Raw genomic sequence first — 18,525 nt, 5'->3', positions numbered from 1 at the left:
TAGAGGGAAGTATCCCAAAGAGAGGAATATGAGGTTACATAGACTCATTTTGGGTATTAGCTGACCACTTTGTGAAAGGAAATGGGTTTGATGGTACCTAGTAGATGGTTAGTGTTCCTTAAAGCTTTGTCTAGAACATGAGTGGGTGAACCTCTTCCTTCTCCACACCACTTCCCAAAAAAGGGGAAGAAATTTTCAGGGCTAGAAAGCAGCAGATTGTTTTGTCTTTAAAAAAAATAATCTCCTGAAACTAATATTTATGTGTATATATATATGTATTTTAGGTGCAGAGAGGGGGCCTCAGTGCTAGCTTATTATGCTAAATGCCAAATCAGATGAATAAGGAACAGGAGGAGGAGAATAGAGGATTCCACTGCAGCAAGTGTAGGTGTAATTATATGTGGAGACATATAGAGATGTAGAAGGATATTGAACATTAGAACTGGTTACCAAGAGAAGAATGGAGTTTGTCTCATATGGTCTTTAAAAGTAACCTACTTATGGGCTTCCCTAGTGGCGCAGTGGTTGAGAGTCCGCCTGCCGATGCAGGGGACACGGCTTCGTGCCCCAGTCCAGGAAGATCCCACATGCGGCAGAGGGGCTGGGCCCGTGAGCCATGGCCGCTAAGCCTGAGCGTCCGGAGCCTGTGCTCCGCAATGGGAGAGGCCATAACAGTGAGAGGCCCGCGTACCGCAAAAAAAAAAAAAAAAAGAAGTAACCTACTTAGAAGCATTTGACAGCTCCATGTTTGCTGCTCCATTTAAATCCAAATTTTTCTGTCTCATTTTCAAGGTCTTCTGTAATCTGGTGCTCTACTTTACCTACCCAGCCTAATTTTCCTGTTCTTCAGCAAGTCCCTTCTGTTCCATTCAGCCTGGTTTCCTTATTGTTTCCTCCACGTGCCATGCTCATTCCTGTCTCTCCAACTTTGCTCGTGCAATCAGTGTCTCTGGCTGGAGTAATTTTCCTTCTTCCCTCCATTCTCAAATCCTTTCTCCATCTAGTAGCTGTTAATTACTTCACCCCACACTTCTCTTCTCTGAACTCCTATTGCACTTGCACTCATCCTTAATTTAGCATTTGATTCTTTAATGACTCATATGTCTTAGGTCTTTCTCTTGATTGCGATTGTATTCTTTAGAGCAGAGGCCTTCCTTTCTGTTTCTTTTGTGTCATATACAGCATATAGCTTGAGAGCTGCATAGCTGCATGTTGTTTTAGTGCTAGTTGGTTCTACTTTGTCCAGATGTGCTTTTACTCGTATGTTGGGTGATAGAAAAGATGGTGATCTTTATCCTGGAAAAGTTGCATTCTTTTTTTTTTTGCTTGGTCTTGTCTTAAAACTGCCTTTGTTCTTTTTTTTTTCTTATAACTTTAAAAAAAATTTATTTATTTATTTTTGGCTGCATTGGGTCTTTTGTTGCTGTGTGCGGGCTTTCTCTGGTTGCGGTGAGCGGGGGCTACTCTTCCTTGTGGTGCATGGGCTTCTCATTGCCGTGGCTTCTCTTGTTGCGGAGCACCAGCTCTAGGCGCACGGGCTTCAGTAGTTGTGGCACGCGGGCTTCAGTAGTTGTGACTCATGGGCTCTAGAGCGCAGGCTCAGTAGTTGTGGTGCACGGGGTTAGTTGCTCTGCGACATGTGGGATCTTCCCGGATCAGAGCTTGAACCCGTGTCCCCTGCATTGGCAGGCGGGTTCTTACACTGTGCAACCAGGGAAGTCCCTCTTGATTTTTTTTTTCCCTTGGATGCCTCTTTTTATCCCTTTCAGTTGGTCCAGATTAGTTATCATCATCATTGATGTTCTCTTCTTTTTAGTCTGCGGGTTTATCTACCAAAGATAACTTTGGTGTGAGAAATTTAAAGTGAAATCAGCATAGAAATTTGTTGCCTGCTCCAAACAAGATTTGTAGACTATAAAAAAAATCCTTCTGAAGTTTGCCTCTATAAATTTATGCCAAGATAATTTCAGGTAACAGAGCAATTTCTAAAATAAGAGCATATGAAATATGTTGCTTTAATTATCTAATTATTGTAACTACGGAAAAAGTCACTTTTCTGCCTATTTAGGGAATCTCGTTTTGGCTGTAGATAAATTGATATTATGATATCTTAATTTTTATATTATTTGAATCTAAAATTCCTTAAGTCAAAAGGATTGTTTTTTAAAAAAATTCCCTAGCTTCTTTTTTTTTTTCTTCTTTTCCGGTACACGGGGCTCTCACTGTTGTGGCCTCTCCCGTTGCGGAGCACAGGCTCCGGACACGCAGGCTCAGCGGCCATGTCTCACGGGCCCAGCTGCTCCACGGCATGTGGGATCTTCCTGGACTGGGACACGAACCCGCGTCCCCTGCATCGGCAGGCGGACTCTCAACCACTGCGCCACCAGGGAAGCCCTCCGTAGCTTCTTAAATTTCTTTGATCTTGTACTTCTGCCTCAGCCTCTTTGGAAATAAAGGACTGTCTGTGTACCATGTCAGCAAGCCATCTTCTTGGTTCATTTTGCTGCCTTGAACATCAGTGGTCTATAATGACCTAATGTTTACCTAGCTTTGTTTTGCCTTCTTGAGATTAGAATTCAGCGGAGTGGGCAAAAAAATGTTTCTTTTTTCAACATCAAGTTGTAGTTGGATTTGACTGGTTTATTGGTAAACCAGAATAAGCTGTGAAATCTTAAGATATGTTAGTTTATTTAAAATTACATTAGTGTATCTTATATTTTAAGATTAAGTGAAGAAATACTTTGTCTACCAATTAAAATATCTGTCTATTTATGTTGGAGTTGAAATATCTTTTTATGGCTGAAATTAGTATATAGTCCTCTTGCATATTAAGTGCCTTCATTTAAGTGTGAACATTACATTTATTTCTCTTCAAAGAATACCATATTACAAAGAATACTATATTACTGTAATCCTAAAGTAGTTCTTACTGTGAAGAAAGTTAATATCCTGATTTATATTTTATAGAAACTAACATTAAAACAGAATGCTTTCTTAAACTCTTATATCATAGTTAGTGAAATTTGTGTTTGTGTTTTCACTCTGTGACTTAGACTGATTGTTCTTGCTTCGTGTAGAACTGGATTGAGCTTGGCATGTGTTTTCCATCCTGGCACATAAGATCATCTGTGTTTTAACCTACTACATGGGGAGTGGTTATAATTCAAATAACAATTCAATTCAACAAATGTTTATTAATATATACAGTTTGTCAGATACTGGGTACTGAGGATGCAGCAGTTAGACAGCAACAACCCAACAACAACAGATAAAAATCCCTGCCTGCCTGGAACTTAACGTTCTGGTGGGGTTGGGGAACAGATAATAAATAAGATAAAGAAGTAAAATATATACTGATGTATTAGATGGTGACAGGTGCTTTGAAGAAAAATAAATGCAGTGTTCAGGAGATTAGGGACTATTGAGTGGTTGGGAGTTGGGGGAAGGAAGTGTCGACACTTAAAATAGTGTGGCAAGGGAAGGTTTCATTGAGGAAGTGACATTTGAGTAAAAATCTGAAGAGATGATCTGGTTTTATGTTTTTTAAACATAAGATATATTTATTTTAGGGGAAAGAATGTTCCATGTAGAAGGAATTACATGTTCCTTTTTCAGAGGTTAAGTTTGTTAAATTTGTTGGAACTGTTGCAGTAGGCAGGTCTCACTGTAGATTCATTCAGGCTTTTTATTTTGACAGCATGTCCAGCAAGGAAGTAAAGACTGCTCTAAAAAATGCTAGAGATGCAATCAGAAACAAAGAATACAAAGAAGCTTTGAAACATTGTAAGGTAACCAGTATTTTTTTCTTCCACAATAAAAATGTTACCCGATTATGAGCATCACTGATTTGTAATGTGAATCCCTTACTGTGTAAATACAACAAAAGTAGTCAGGCTTTTTGAGTAGGACCGTCCCAGTGGCTGTGCCAGGACAAGCCGCTTCTGCCACTTAATTTCGTCTCCCTCTGTGTTGGTAACTTACCAAAGCGAAGTTCTCAAAACCTGAATGTCTCTTAGGTGTTTTTTGATGGGTTGTACTGCGGAACGCTATTGTATCTTAAAGTTTTTGTTCTTTAATGGTATGTGGACATTTCGATTCTGTTTGGTTTGTGGATGGGAGAATCAAGATTCCAAAGTTGCTTTCTATGCTGATGGGGATGTTCCAGTCCAGAGGGAGAACTTGAAGGTGCAGGAGAGATGCAGAGTAGTGCTAGGAGTGAAGTCCCTGGGAAGGTGGGTGAAGATGGGATCCAGAGCGTGAGAGGAGGGCCTTTGATACTTCTTCCATCTTAACAGAAGGGAAGATGGATGTAGATCCATAGCTGTCGGGGTTGCAGATTTGGGGGTGGGAAGATAAATGTTCCCCTCTGACGGCTTCTATTTTCTTAGTGAAGTGTAACCTGAGGATGGAGGAGGAGTTGTATAGGAGGTTTGAGACAAAAGAAGGTATGAAATAGTTGTCATTTATAGTGAGGAAAGAAACTTACTAGTAAGGATTAGAAAGCTTAGGAGGCCCTAATGAGTATCCATTTGAGATTTCATGTCATTAAAGTGAAATCGGTAAACTCAGCTGTGTAGTTTCTTCCTTTGTGTTAAACTTCTCAGGCTTGGCGATGGGCATGATGGAATTCAACTGTGGGTAGTAAGAAAGTTGAGGGGAAAGAGAGGCCAAGGAGTTGAGGATGTTTGCAAGGGAGTGATAATAGTGATTGGTCATGGAGCCAAAGATGGGAAAGGAGAGGTAAGAATTGAGCAGTGGGGTGACAATGCAAAGGGGGTGAGGTAAAAAAAAATTGGACATAACAGAGGTTAAAGAATTGTTACCATTACAGTGATTGAACTGGGAGGATAGGAGAGGTGCGTACTGGAAACCCAGGTTTTGGATGGCTGAGTAATGCTGAGGCTAAGTAACTGGGAGGCCATGGCATTCATTGGGTCGTCTGCATGAATGTTAGAATGATTAAAGGAATTGAAGTGGAGAGGAAGAATACAGTATTTTCACTGAAGGAAAGGGCAGTTCCTAGGAGGCTGGTAGATGGTAGCAACAAGAAGGATATTTTTTGTAGTATAGCCAGATGGCTTGACCTTCAAAAGTACTGGGGTTTTTTTGGGCTTCCCTGGTGGCTCAGTGGTTGAGAGTCCTCCTGCCGATGCAGGGGACACAGGTTCGTGCCCCGGTCCGGGAAGATCCCACATGCCGCGTAGCGGCTGGGCCTGTGAGCCATGGCCGCTGAGCCTGCGCGTCTGGAGCCTGTGCTCCGCAACGGGAGAGGCCACAACAGTGAGAGGCCCGCGTACCGCAAAAAAAAAAAAAAAAAAAAAAGTACTGGGGATTTTGAAGGAGGGAGGAGTAGAGGAAGAATGTAGGTATCAGTGTGAGCAAGGAGAACCCTTTCCTCACCTGCTGGTTGGTGGGATGTGGAATGTTCGAGAAAAGAAATCAGCTGCAGCAAGTAAGATCTGTAGGGGAATAGCCGAGTTTTGTTGAGGCAGAACTTGGTACAGTTAAAAGAAAGATTGAAAATAGAGAGGGCCCTTGGCTGTCTAGATTGGGAGTTCCAGAGGTTACAATAAAGAGTTTAGACAGTGGGAGGGAGAGAATTGGGTAAGATTGGGGGAAATAAATACATAACAGTATAGGATGAGAGCCTTAAGGGGTGAAGGATGCCCTTGTGAGGTTAGGTTTCTAGTGGTGACTGAGCCCAGCAGGGATGGAGACCACGACAGGACTAATCCTGATACGGAAGAAGGTGGGCAGTCTGTTTAAACGGGGAGAGAAGAAGGAGGTGTGGGAGGGGAGGGACTGTTTCTTTCAGCACTAGGCTGATGTAACTAATGCACATCTGAATCTGCTTTTATTATATACAGCAGCGCCATAGCACTCTTCTTTCTGATTCAGACATGAATTCCTATAATTTATGCCATAGAGACTCAAATGGAAAGCAAAGATGGGGAGCTAGTCAGTGGCAAATGTATGATTACTTATGTGTAGTAACCAGAGAGTTGATTGAGACTAAAGGAAATTTTTAGTGAAGAGATTAGTGTATTGGCTGGGTCTTGCCTGATGTATCACCTTGTCTGCCTGTGTGCCTCTATAACCCAGTATAATCATCCCTTCAGGGAGCCTCCTCTGACTTGTGTGGATGGAGTTTGGAGTCAGATTATCTTTTCTTCACATTGTTTCAGCACTCCATGCTTGCTTTCACTACATTGTTATAATTATTTCCTTAAAAGTCTGTTTCAGATTCTGAAAACCTGGTCATCAGACAGATAGCCAGTCCTTACTGATTGTGGGTTGACTATGGCATTTATCGTTTGCTCAGCAGTTATGTGCCAGTCATTGCTCTTGGTGTTGGGGACACAAATGTTAATAAGGCCCCAGTATTTGGAGCTTAGCTTTGGTGGTTACCTCATTGTTGCTGGTTTTTTGGGAGGTAGTGTTATGGGATAGAATGGAGCTTGTGCTGCATATTGGTGACAGATTGCTAGGACTGCTATGTGGATGCACAAAAGCCTAATAATCTGACTGCTTCAACTCCTGGAAATGTTCTTATTTTCTCTAGAATATGTAAAACCTTAAGAGCTAATTTCATTTTAGCTACTAGTTTTTTCTTTCACTAGAACATCTTTGCTTTCTGTTTCAAACTATTTTACCTTAGCAAGTAGTTGTTACTTCTGAAAGCAGCTCTGCATATAATTTTTATTCTAGTTGATAGGTGTTGTTTAAACATTCATTGCCACTATTTATTTATTTACTTATTCATTTTTGGCTGCTTTGGGTCTTTGTTGCTGTGCTCAGGCTTTCTCTAGTTGCGGCGAGTGGGGGCTACTCTTCGTTGCGGTGCGCAGGCTTCTCATTGCGGTGGCTTCTCTTGTTGCAGAGCACGGGCTCCAGGCGCACAAGCTTCAGTAGTTGTGGCACGTGGGCTCAGTAGTTGTGGCTCATGGGCTTAGCTGCTCCGCAGCATGTGGGATCTTCCTGGACCAGGGCTCGAAACCGTGTCCTCTGCATTGGCAGGCAGATTCTTAACCACTGTGCCACCAGGGAAGTCCCGCCACTATTCATTTTGAACATATTTGGTACAGTCACACTGGAGTCAACCTACTTTCTTAGCATATAATTTCAATGAAGAAAATCTGTTAAATATGGAGAGATGTTATAGTGAAGGAAAATATGGGAATTGGATAAGGTGAAATGATATGGAAAATAGTTTTGTGAGGGACTAGCAGCAGTGTGGCATGGAGGCAGGCAGGATGGTTGGGTGGTAAGAATGATCTTATTGTTCTTTTTATACTCAGTATTCTCAAGGGACAGAGGGAGGCATTTGGTAGAGGCATCAGGAGTACTTGGGCAGCTTTTTAAAAATATACCTCATATTTCATACCCCTTACAGTCACTGATCCAGTCCAACTCCCTCTCCACGAGGAAACTGAAGACCACAGGGGTTAAGTGATATTCTTAAGATTGTCCATTTAGTGGTAGATCCAGATTTCCTGACTCCTAGGTAGACTGTCTTTTGATTATTGTTTGTCCATGAGCTTCCAAAATTTAATTACCTTCTCTTTTAATTTTTTAATCAGACAGTGTTAAAACAAGAGAAAAATAACTATAATGCCTGGGTTTTTATTGGTGTTGCTGCAGCCGAGCTAGAACAACCTGACCAGGCCCAGGGTGCCTATAAGAAAGCTGCTGAGCTAGAGCCAGACCAATTACTAGCTTGGCAGGTACGTAAACATTTTTATTTACTATGTTATAGGAAAGAACTTTTTCCCATTTTTCAAAATACAGCTAACAGCTTTACAATTTAGCATTTAAACCTCCATTTACTCAGAATAAGAAAAAAAATTAAATTTATTGATCTTCTAAACCTGAAAATTAGTTGAAAAAAAAAATGGTGCCAAGAATGCTGTTTACCACTATTTAATCTCCAATCCAATGGATTATTTCCAAATGTTAGGACAGAAATTGAAACATGATTATATAAATCTCCAACTTAATTATATGTGCATATTAGAGACTTATGAAGAATATTCTTTATGCTTACCTGAGAGAAAAGAAATGTATATTATGTTTTTAAAATACGTTTTTAAAAATGAAATAATATAAAAAATTTGAAATTCTATGTCTCTGAGTACTAGTTAAATTCCTTCTTCTCATTTAATGGTCTTCGTGGTTTTTACTTGGCTTCTCCAGCTTTTTCATATTTAATAACTGTTTCATATCTCAATCACATCTTGGAATCTATGATTAATAGGGGTAGTGGGCTCTGGAGAACATGAACCTGTTTGTCTCAGGTTTACATGAACAGCAACATGAGTAGGGTTATCTAGTAACACCTGCCTAATGCCAGCTTTTATTATGTACTGATTGGTTTAGGATATCTGATCTTTATTTGAAGCAAAAATGACGATTTCCAAAGACTACTTGGATTTTTCTTGTTTGACCATGTGACAGTAGTGTCACATGGTAACGTCTTAGGTGTTAAGATTGCATAATAATTATTAAAAGGTATTTTTTTTATTGTGGAACACTTCAAGTATATTTTCAAAAGTGAAGAGAATGGTAAAATGAACCCCTCTATGCCCACCATCCAGCTTCAGTAAAAACTCACTCATGGCCAGTATTTTTTCACCTACTACCTCCTACCCCCAATTATTTGGAGGCACATCCCAGACATTTTATTTCATCTGTAAATTATAATAATCTCTATCATAAATAATCTTCATAGATTGTCAGTTTATTTAGCAAAATAAACATGAGCACACTAGATATCTTTGGAAGAATAATCTCTATTGTTTCCTCTTTTAGGGGTTAGCAAGCTTGTATGAGAAATGTAATCACATAAATGCTAAGGATGACTTACCTGGTGTTTACCAAAAGCTCCTGGATCTTTATGAAAGGTAATCAATATGTGAGGAAAGGCTAGTTTCTTTAATGGCTTGAATTAGAATAAAACTGATTCAAAATTATATGGAGGTACTCCAGACATTTACTGGGAATTGTGAATCATTTTTCTTTCAAACTGTTGTTACAGAATCTCTTGATCGTGATTGAAACACTAATCGTAAGGGGATTGACTTATTTGAGAACTTTGATATTATTTTTAGTCAATATAATAGAAGATAATATTTCTTAAACCTTTTCTTTTTTATGAGATGCTCATTTTATAAAATTTTACTGTAGTGTGATAGAGGATATGTTCTAATGTAAAATAGTGCCTAACATTATTTTGGGGATATTTTAATTTTTGTGTCTTAAGTCCTCAGTTGTTTTCATTAATCAGATTCAAAATCCTTTTCTTCTATTCTAAGTGTTGACAAACAGAAGTGGTGTGATGTCTGTAAGAAACTTGTGGATCTGTATTACCAAGAAAAGAAACACGTAGAGGTTGGTTAATGATTTGCTGGGGTAGTAGATTTCTTTTAATAAAACCATTATTAAAAGAAAGCTTTCCTTTAGCTTAAGGAAAAATTTAGAAAATTAATTGTAGTGTGGTATCAAAACAAATCACAGTGCTTTGAAAACTGTAACTTGGAATTCAAATTTCAGGTGTCATTATTTCCAGACTTTTTTGAAACTGGGCAGGGATAAATAAAATAAGTAAAAATATCATCTGTAGAATTTATTGTCCTGTTTGTGGTGTGCGACTCCTGATGCTGTAGGTTATGAAGATTGGGGCATGTAGTCATTATCCCTGTATGTACTCTGGTATCTCAGTCATACTTGTAATATAAGCACTATGTGGACGTGCCCAATCATCTTATTTTTTATGGAATTCGTAATAGATGGAGTTCTGTGCTTTTGCTATTTTTGTGTTTTAGCAGATAAAAATATTTTTACTTATAGATTTAAAATTTTTTAATAGCATTTTAGTATTTTAGATAAAGTAACCATTTTAAATCTCCCTGATAGGTGGCCCGAACATGGCACAAATTGATAAAGACACGGCAGGAAGGAGGTGCAGAAAACCAAGAACTTCATCAGCTATGGAAGAAATTGACCCAGTTGCTGGCTGAGAGTACTGAGGATCAGAATAATGAGACCCAACAATTGGTACTAGCCGTTTATTCCCCACAATTTGTGTCATGAAAGTTGATCATTTAGTTGAATTTAGAAAATGGAAGCATAACAATATGATATAGAAAAACACTGTATGTCAGACTAGATATTTTATAAATGTTCAGTTTTAAATTCATAGAAGCTCTTCCTGATAAAATCAGAACTACAGGCCTACAGTTTCATACTAAGTCTGGACAGAGTGGAAATAATATTCAGGGTATCAGAATTTTACTTCCTTGTATTCATAAGAATTCACAATAAATCAGTTACTTAATCACTGTAAAAAAAGATACTATGAAATTGGCTTTTGCAAAACTGCTATAATTTCTAAACAGTTGTACCTTAAAGGTGTGTTTCTTTATATTTATGAACTAAGAGTACTAAATTACTTTCAGATTTAACAGTTCAACTAGAGTATTTTATTTACTTATTTATTTAACTTTTTGTGGAGCATAGTTGATTTACAGTGTTGTGTTAATTTCAGGTGTACAGCCAAGTGAGTCAGTTATACATATTATATATATATAGCCACTCTTTTTTAGATTCTTTTCCCGTATAGTTCATTACAGAATAGAGTTCCCTGTGCTTTACAGTAGGTACTTATTAGTTATCTGTTTTATATATAGTAGTGTGTATATGTCAATCCCAATCTCCCAATGTATCTCTCCCCTGCCCTTTCCCCCCTGGTAACCATAAATTTGTGACATACATCTGTGACTCTATTTCTGTTTTGTAAACAAGTTCATTTGTACCATTTTTTAAAATTCCACATGTAAATGATATCATATGATATTTGTCTTTCTCTGTCTGACTTACTTCACTCAGTTTGACGGTCTCTGGGTCCATCCATGTTGCTGCAAATGGCATTGTTTCATTCTTTTTTTATGGCTGAGTAATGTTCCATTGTATATATATATATATATATATATGTACACTACATCTTCTTTAGCCATTCCTCTGTTGATGGACATTTAGGTTGCTTCCATGTCTTGGCTATTGTAAATAGTGCTGCAATGAACATTGGGGTACATGTATCTTTTCAAGTTGTGGTTTTCTCTGAGTATATGCCCAGGAGTGGGATTGCTGGGTGATATGGTAGTTTTATTTTTAGTTTTTAAGGAACCTCCATACTATTCTCCATAGTGGCTGCACCAATTTACATTCCCACCAACAGTGCAAGAGGGTTCCCTTTTCTCCACACCTTCTCCAGCATTTATTGTTTGTAGATTTTTTGATGATGGCCATTATGATCCGTGTGAGGCGATACCTCATTGTAGTTTTGATTTGCATTTCTCTAATAATTAGTGGTGTTTAGCATCTTTTCATGTGGTTTTTGGCCATCTGTATGTCTTCTTTGGAGAAATTTCTATTTAGGGCTTCTGCCCATTTTTGGTTTGGGTTGTTTGTTTTTTTGATATCGAGCTGTATGAGCTGTTTGTATATTTTGGAGCTTAATCCCTTGTTGGTTGTAGAGTATTTTATTTAGAGTATTTATATTTCGTATTTAGAGTACTTATACCTAGAAATATTTCTTTTTTTTTTTTTTTGTGGTACGCGGGCCTCTCACTGTCACGGCCTCTCCCATTGCGGAGCACAGGCTGCGGACGCGCAGGCCCAGCGTCCATGGCCCACGGGCCCACCCGCCCCGTGGCATGCGGGATCCTCCCGGACCGGGGCACGAACCCGCGTTCCCTGCACCGGCAGGCGGACTCCCAACCACTGCGCCACCAGGAAAGCCTGAAATATTCTTTTTTAATGTACACATTTTCAAGTAATTGAAAAGACTTTTTAAAAGACTTAAAAAAACCTATTGGTTTTGAACCATAATTGGAAAATATTTTCATCATTCTATTTTTTATATTTGTAAGTTTAAAAGTAAACTTAATTTCATATTATAGTAAATAAACACTCAATGTACACTTGCTAAATTTAATAGAATTTTTAAATGTGAACAATTATAGACTCCATATAGGATTCGAAGCTCATTTCTTTATACGTTCGTTCATTTGTTCACTCATTAATTTGTTCCTTTAATTAGAAAATACTTATGGAGAACCTATTACTATATGTCAGGCATGTCCTAAGTGGTAGGAATAAAAACATGAGAATAAGATTTGCATTTGTTTTTGTATTGGTTTATCTGTGTATAGATTCAGTTGTGGAAAAAAATTGAACGTTGACAAAACTAGGTGATTTATTAACTTCTTTTAAACCATGTCTTCATATTATGACTTATTTCCTTAAAATAGTATCAGTTACCAGGATATCAAACACATGTCAAAATAAGTAAAAATATTTTGAATTATCTACACTATACTCCTCCATGAAAGAGAACTAATTATACTTATCATTTTAAGAATTGATTTCTAATTGTTAAATAGGATAAAAGGATTTTTTTGGGGGGAGGGTTATTTTCACCTTGAATGCTAGTGATACTCTGCCTTATTTAAGTCTGTTCAGGAAAAAATGTATCACATATTTACCACGTGGATTAATTTCATTACTATTTTTTTTAACCGTGTTATGCTAGACTGTTCATTAGGCTTCTTCTTTTTTTTTTCTTTATTTGCAAGATCATTAAACTTTATTAGCACAGTAAAATTTTACTTACTTATACAGACTTTATACCATACCTTAAAATGAAAATTTGAGGTGGTGAACTGTATTATGAATTTTTATTATAAAGTCATGGAACTTCATTTTGAAAAATGTAGAACTTACGTAACCAAATGAATGGTATTCTTTATTTTTATTATATATTTTTAAAAAATATTTATTTTTGGCTGCATTGGGTCTTCGTTGCTGTGTGCGGGCTTTCTCTAGTTGCGGTGAGCGGGGTCTACTCTTTGTTGCGGTGCATGGGCTTCTCATTGCGGTGGCTTCTCTTGTTACAGAGCACGGGCTCTAGGCATGTGGGCTTCAGTAGTTGTGGCTCGCAGGCTCTAGAGTGCAGGCTCAGTAGTTGTGGCTTACAGGCTCTAGAGCGCAGGCTCAGTAGTTGTGGCGCACGGACTTAGTTGCTCCGTGTCATGTGGGATCTTCCTGGACCAGGGCTTGAACCCCCCGTGTCCCCTGCATTGGCAGGCGGATTCTTAACCTCTGCGCCACCAGGGAAGTCCCATGAATGGTATTTTTTAAAGTGCTTGCCTTGGATTCTGGTATTGCTGTCCTTGCTGAGAAAATATTTAGGAGGCTTCTTTTGGAATTTTCTTCAGAGTCAGTTAATAATACTATGTAAGAAGAATGATTTCATGAAAGTTCAGTCATATCTCTGGTTTTTTACCAAAAGTATAACTTAATAAAAATTTTTTTTTGAGGTTGAAGATTTGCTATCCTGAAGATGTTCCAAAGACTGTGCTGGTGATTTCAGAAGAGATGTTTTAAAAGTGATCTGAGCAGTAACAGCTACACTAACATATGAGACTGTACCTCTCAACTAGTTAGTAGGGAGCAGCAAGCACTTACAAGAATGTTTTGTTAAATTAATGTCGCTAATTTATAGTTATCCCTTATTAGTTCAGTGCAGTCTGCTGGCCAATTGGAGTTAGATGTATTCCAAACTTAATTGTACATTTTTTTCCTCATTGAAATTGTAGGGCCAGACAATAAAACACATTTGCAGTTACTAGTTAAGGGTATGGTTTGTATAAGTAAGTCTTTTGTGTTCAACTATTTATTGTATTTGTCATTTAAGTGTGCCACAGATAATAGCTTTTTGTGTCTTTGTTTCAGCTATTAACTGCTTTTGAGAATGCACTGGACTTATCAGATAAGATTCCTAGTGAAGATCACCAGGTGCTTTATAGACATTTCATTCAATGTTTATCCAAAGTAAGTTGATTTTTAAAATCTCTAACGTGACTTTCTATTCTAATTAGGAAAGTGCTCACAAGTATATTTTTCTGCTACTCACTTTATTTTACTTTTATATTTTCAAGTTTCCTCATGAGACTGCTAGGTTGAAGAAGGCTTGTGAAGGAATGATAAACATCTATCCTACTGTACAGTATCCATTAGAAGTGCTTTGTTTGCATTTAATTGAAACAGGTAATTTATTCTTTGTTATATTGTGTGTCCCAGAGGTGTGAGAGTGATGTTGCTATGAATCAAAAATTGTTTTAGTGCCCGTTGTGTGTAAGGCATTGTTTCAGTATTTCTGGACATGAGAGGAAGTACAATATGTATTCTTTGTGCACATGAAAAGGCTAAGAAATACAGGAAGGTATAGTGACACAGACGAATTATGAGCTACTGAGTTTATTGTTGATCAGTGAAGTATTTTTGAAGGTAAGAATTGAAGAAGGTCTTGAATTTTCCACAGAAATTAGATGAACAGGAGAAGGTGAAAGATACGCCACATGGCATGAGCAGAGGAATGGGACTAGATGTGGTTTTGGGGAATAGTAAAATAGTTCTATTTGCTATAGTAGAAAGAATAACTAAGATATATTTTGATTAAGTAAGTTAGACTGTATTACACAGGGATATGAATGTCATGCAAAAGATTTTGTGAAAGATTAACATTCTCAGTGTTGATGTTATGTGGTATGTCAATGTCACAACGACATTGTTACAAATACTATAGTATGATAAAGTAATGAAGTTTGTGAATGATCTACTTTTTTAATTAAACAGAGCAGATTCAAGTCAGAGAGTGTGTCTTAGTGTATGCTTCATGCTGTTGCTTCTTTGTGTACTTTTGTTGGGGGAAGAGAGAGAAGTGATGGCAGCTAGCCTTCTGGGAGTTGCCAAAACTTGTAGCTGTGGATATCTTGTGCTTGTCAGTTTACAGGATGTTGACCATATTGGTTTTCACAACAGCTGCTGTCTGTTTTGCCAGTGTCTGTGCTGAATAGGTGTTTTAAAAAGAATTTGAATATCATTCCTTTCCATTCCTGTATTCACCCGATAGGAATATAATTCATAGAAGTCAGTCATTGGAATGGAAATAACAGTACCAGCACCAGTGTGGTAGTGATTGTAAATTATTGCAGAGCTTTCCTAATCCATTTAAGTTTTTTCACTTTGTTGCTAAATGAGTATAGACATGGGAATGCTTTGTATGTTAATGACCACCGCATGTTTCATAATTGAAAAATGGTTGAAAACTACTGCTTGAGATAAATGAGGGAAAATTCCTGTTACAAAAGTCTCATTGCACTTATCTTGGCTCTCCCCACTCTAACTTTCCCTTGTAAGTCCAACTTGTACTTTTTTCCCCCCTGGTGTCTGAATTAAAGTCCAGAACTCTTCAGTTTTGGATTTTTTTATGGTGAGAAGTAAGCAGACCCCCTTTTCCTTACTTTAACTGAGTCAAAGATACACGTGCAAGAGCAGTTTTCACTAACATGAGAAAAGAAAACATTAAAAGTGTTGTAGTGAGTAGATTTATGAAGTATAAAATCTTAAACTAATATGGTGTGCAGGATAGATTGTACAGAAGATAGACTAGATTGGGTAGAATAAGTGATGCTAGGAATGAATGAACTATAGGAATGAATGAACTGGGAATATGATAGCAGCAATTGAAAGTAACAGGTGAATGCAAAAATGGAAGAGATTTCTTAGAGGTGAAGGGAGGGAGAAATCAATTTTAACTTTCAACTCTCCTGAAAAGTTGCACTAATATGGAATGATGGTTTGTACGAAAGGTAAGTTGTTGAGAGGAGCTGTTAATGGGCATTCAGAGGGAAATGTTCATCAGGGTTTGCCCGTGAGAGATCAACAAGGTTTAGAAGCCGTTTGCGTGTACATGAAAGTGAATGGAGTGGATGACTTCAGAGGATGCCTGAAGGGCGGAAAGGTGAAAACTGTACCTTGGGCAGTGTTGGCTGCCTTGAAGGGAAAGGGAGGAAGAGGGGGAAGAGGGGATGGAGGACAGAGAAGCGAAGAGGGTCAGAGAGGAAGGTGAGGGAGCCGATGCAAAGCAACACGGAAGGCAAGGAAAGAGCATTTCAGAAAGGAGGTCTGTCTTGAGAGATTGAGCAACTAATTTTATGATTAGGAGGCCTGTCTTTTTTTTTTTTTTTTTTTTCTTTTTTTGCAGTACGCGGGCCTCTCACTGTTGTGGCCTATCCCGTTGCGGAGCACAGGCTCCAGACGTGCAGGCTCAGTGACCATGGCTCATGGGCCCAGCCGCTCTGCGGCATGTGGGGATCTTCCCAGACCAGTGCAGGAACCTGTGTCCCCTGCATCGGCAGGCGGACTCTCAACCACCACGCCACCAGGGAAGCCCAGGGCTGTCTTTTTTAATCAAAGTGATTGAATTGGAACTTAGAATACAGCAATGGGAAAAGAGTAGGAAGAAATGGTTAGCAGGTATAAAAAGAAGCAATCCAGGGACGGACTGACTTCATTTAAGGGAGAAGAGGAGGAAGTGTGAGAGTGGGATAGTAGGCTTTTAGAGGAGAAAGAGAATTGCAGTAACTCTTCTGGCAGGAGAGTTTCAAGAAGAAAGTGCTAGTTAATGTTATGGACGTTGCCTTGAGGTCAAGGAGGAAGAGGCATGTTAAGAGACTTTCAGTACAGGAAGCATGCTTATGATTTTTTTTTAATTAATTAATTTATTTTTGGCTGTGTTGGGTCTTCGTTGCTGTGCGCGGGCTTTCTCTAGTTGCAGCGAGCGAGGGCTACTCTTTGTTGTGGTGCGCGGGCTTCTCATTGCGGTGGCTTCTCTTGTTGCAGAGCACGGGCTCTAGGTGCGCGGGCTTCAGTAGTTGTGGCTCGCAGGCTCTAGAGCACAGTCTCAGTAGTTGTGGTGCACGGCCTTAGTTGCTCCGCGGCGTGTGGGATCTTCCCAGACCAGGGCTCGAACCCGTGTCCCCTGCATTGGCAGGCGGGTTCTTAACCACTGCGTCACCAGGGAAGACTTCTATGATTTTTTTTGTGTGTGTTTTTTTGTTTGTTTGTTTTCCTCTAATAGGAAGCATAGTTCTAAGTCACCCAGTTTCTTCAACTTTTAGCATGAAACCCAGTGTGTTCCCAAGATAAGTGGACTGATTTTCTTTATTGTGTGGCCTCTGGTACTCATCCCTCCACCCCTTTTTCTGCTATTGCGAAATTCATGGCTGTTCACCCTTTTCTCTCTGTTCCTGTTCAGCTATTCATGGTTTGTGCCATTCCCTCATTCTTGACGTGCTTACATGCTAATTGGCACAAGAAGATACACTGATGTTTCTTTTTGAGGACTGATCAAATGTTTTCTTAATAGGCACATATAAGCCTATAATGTAGATTTGTTGAGTAAATATGCCCTAGTATATCAAAAAGCCTACAAAATTATAGAAGCAATAAGCTCAACAAATAGTCTGCAGAGTTTTGCCCATAAATTCAGTACTTGACAAAATGTTTTAGTAAAGAGATAGCAAAGGGATTTTCGGATTGATTAGAGAGAGTGTTGATTTTTGTGGAAAAAAAAAAAACCATTCTCAAAGAGGGTTTGGGGATGGGTATTTTGCAGAATTACAAATGTCCTGGCAAAGGGGAGTGGGTAGGTGGATATTTACATGTATGGTACTCCAAGGAAGACTTCTTTCCCTGCTGAAATGTTGGTTGTAAGGATTTGTGGAATGGGGCAGTTCAGGCTTAGGTACATTCTGAGGTGAAGCATTATTTTGGGGTGGAAGTTTAATAGTTAATGTAGGAGAGTAGGAAGCTGTGCTTAATGATTTCTTTTTTTCCTTCTTTTCATTGCTCCTTTAAGCCAAACTTTCTATGTATTAAGAACTTCTGAAAATCTGTGAGGTCTCTTAAAGGCTGATCTATCCTCCCCCAGAGTACTTTAGTGCCTGCAGAATTTGCTGCCTCACAGCAGTTAATCACTGGGTTCTTTTCCACTGGGGACAAATATATTTCATTCTCTTTTGTCCTCCTTTGCATGTTGAGGCTTGAAGACTCATTTGCAAAATGACTCAGTTTATAAAGCTTCACATAACAAGTAGTGAATAGCTTTCACAGTTGTCATCTGATGAAATGTTATTTCATGCTAAATGACCTTTTTGATTTATTTTGTTTTGCTTTATTGCTGAATTGCAGGAGGATAAGAAAGCTTGTTTCTTCAAATCCAAACAGAAAAGAGTTTAAGATTTTCTGTTCCAGAAATACTAGAAAATCCAGGTGGAAATAAAAAAATGAGTACATGTTGTTTTTCTCCCTCCAAGCTAGGTTAATTTAAAAGAAAAATTCTACAGCACTGTTGGATTTCTTTGGGATGTCAGAAATAATTTAAAAAAACCTCTTGCCTTTTTTTGTGATAAACTTTAGGAAACAGAATTCTTATAGGTATTACTGAGCATCTACTCTGAACCTTTTCAGAACATCGTTTATCAGCTCCAAGTCTACCTTGCCTTATTGACAAATAAAAATAATATTGACAAACTGTTCTAAAGTCACTAAATCTGGAATCTTAGACTCTTTTAAATGTTAAAAAGAGCAGATAAGTTAAATAAACAATTTTCTATTCAAAAA

General features: G+C 38.4%; 1 protein-coding gene across 1 annotated transcript in view; it reads left to right on the top strand.

The window, feature by feature from the left end:
- The window catches only part of SKIC3 (SKI3 subunit of superkiller complex), a 242,511-nt gene that overhangs the window by 160,989 nt on the left and 62,997 nt on the right, over nt 1-18,525 (top strand). Inside the window, exons 5-11 of the mRNA XM_060143291.1 lie at nt 3,698-3,788; nt 7,581-7,724; nt 8,809-8,900; nt 9,312-9,387; nt 9,913-10,053; nt 13,792-13,890; nt 13,998-14,106. Of these exons, the coding sequence (XP_059999274.1) occupies nt 3,699-3,788; nt 7,581-7,724; nt 8,809-8,900; nt 9,312-9,387; nt 9,913-10,053; nt 13,792-13,890; nt 13,998-14,106 (751 nt within the window). The 5' untranslated portion in view covers nt 3,698. The remainder of the gene's footprint in view (nt 1-3,697; nt 3,789-7,580; nt 7,725-8,808; nt 8,901-9,311; nt 9,388-9,912; nt 10,054-13,791; nt 13,891-13,997; nt 14,107-18,525) is intronic.

The sequence above is a fragment of the Lagenorhynchus albirostris genome, chromosome 3 (assembly GCF_949774975.1).
Source record: "Lagenorhynchus albirostris chromosome 3, mLagAlb1.1, whole genome shotgun sequence".
Taxonomy (NCBI): domain Eukaryota; kingdom Metazoa; phylum Chordata; class Mammalia; order Artiodactyla; family Delphinidae; genus Lagenorhynchus; species Lagenorhynchus albirostris.
This window is presented reverse-complemented; position numbering and strand designations above follow the sequence as displayed.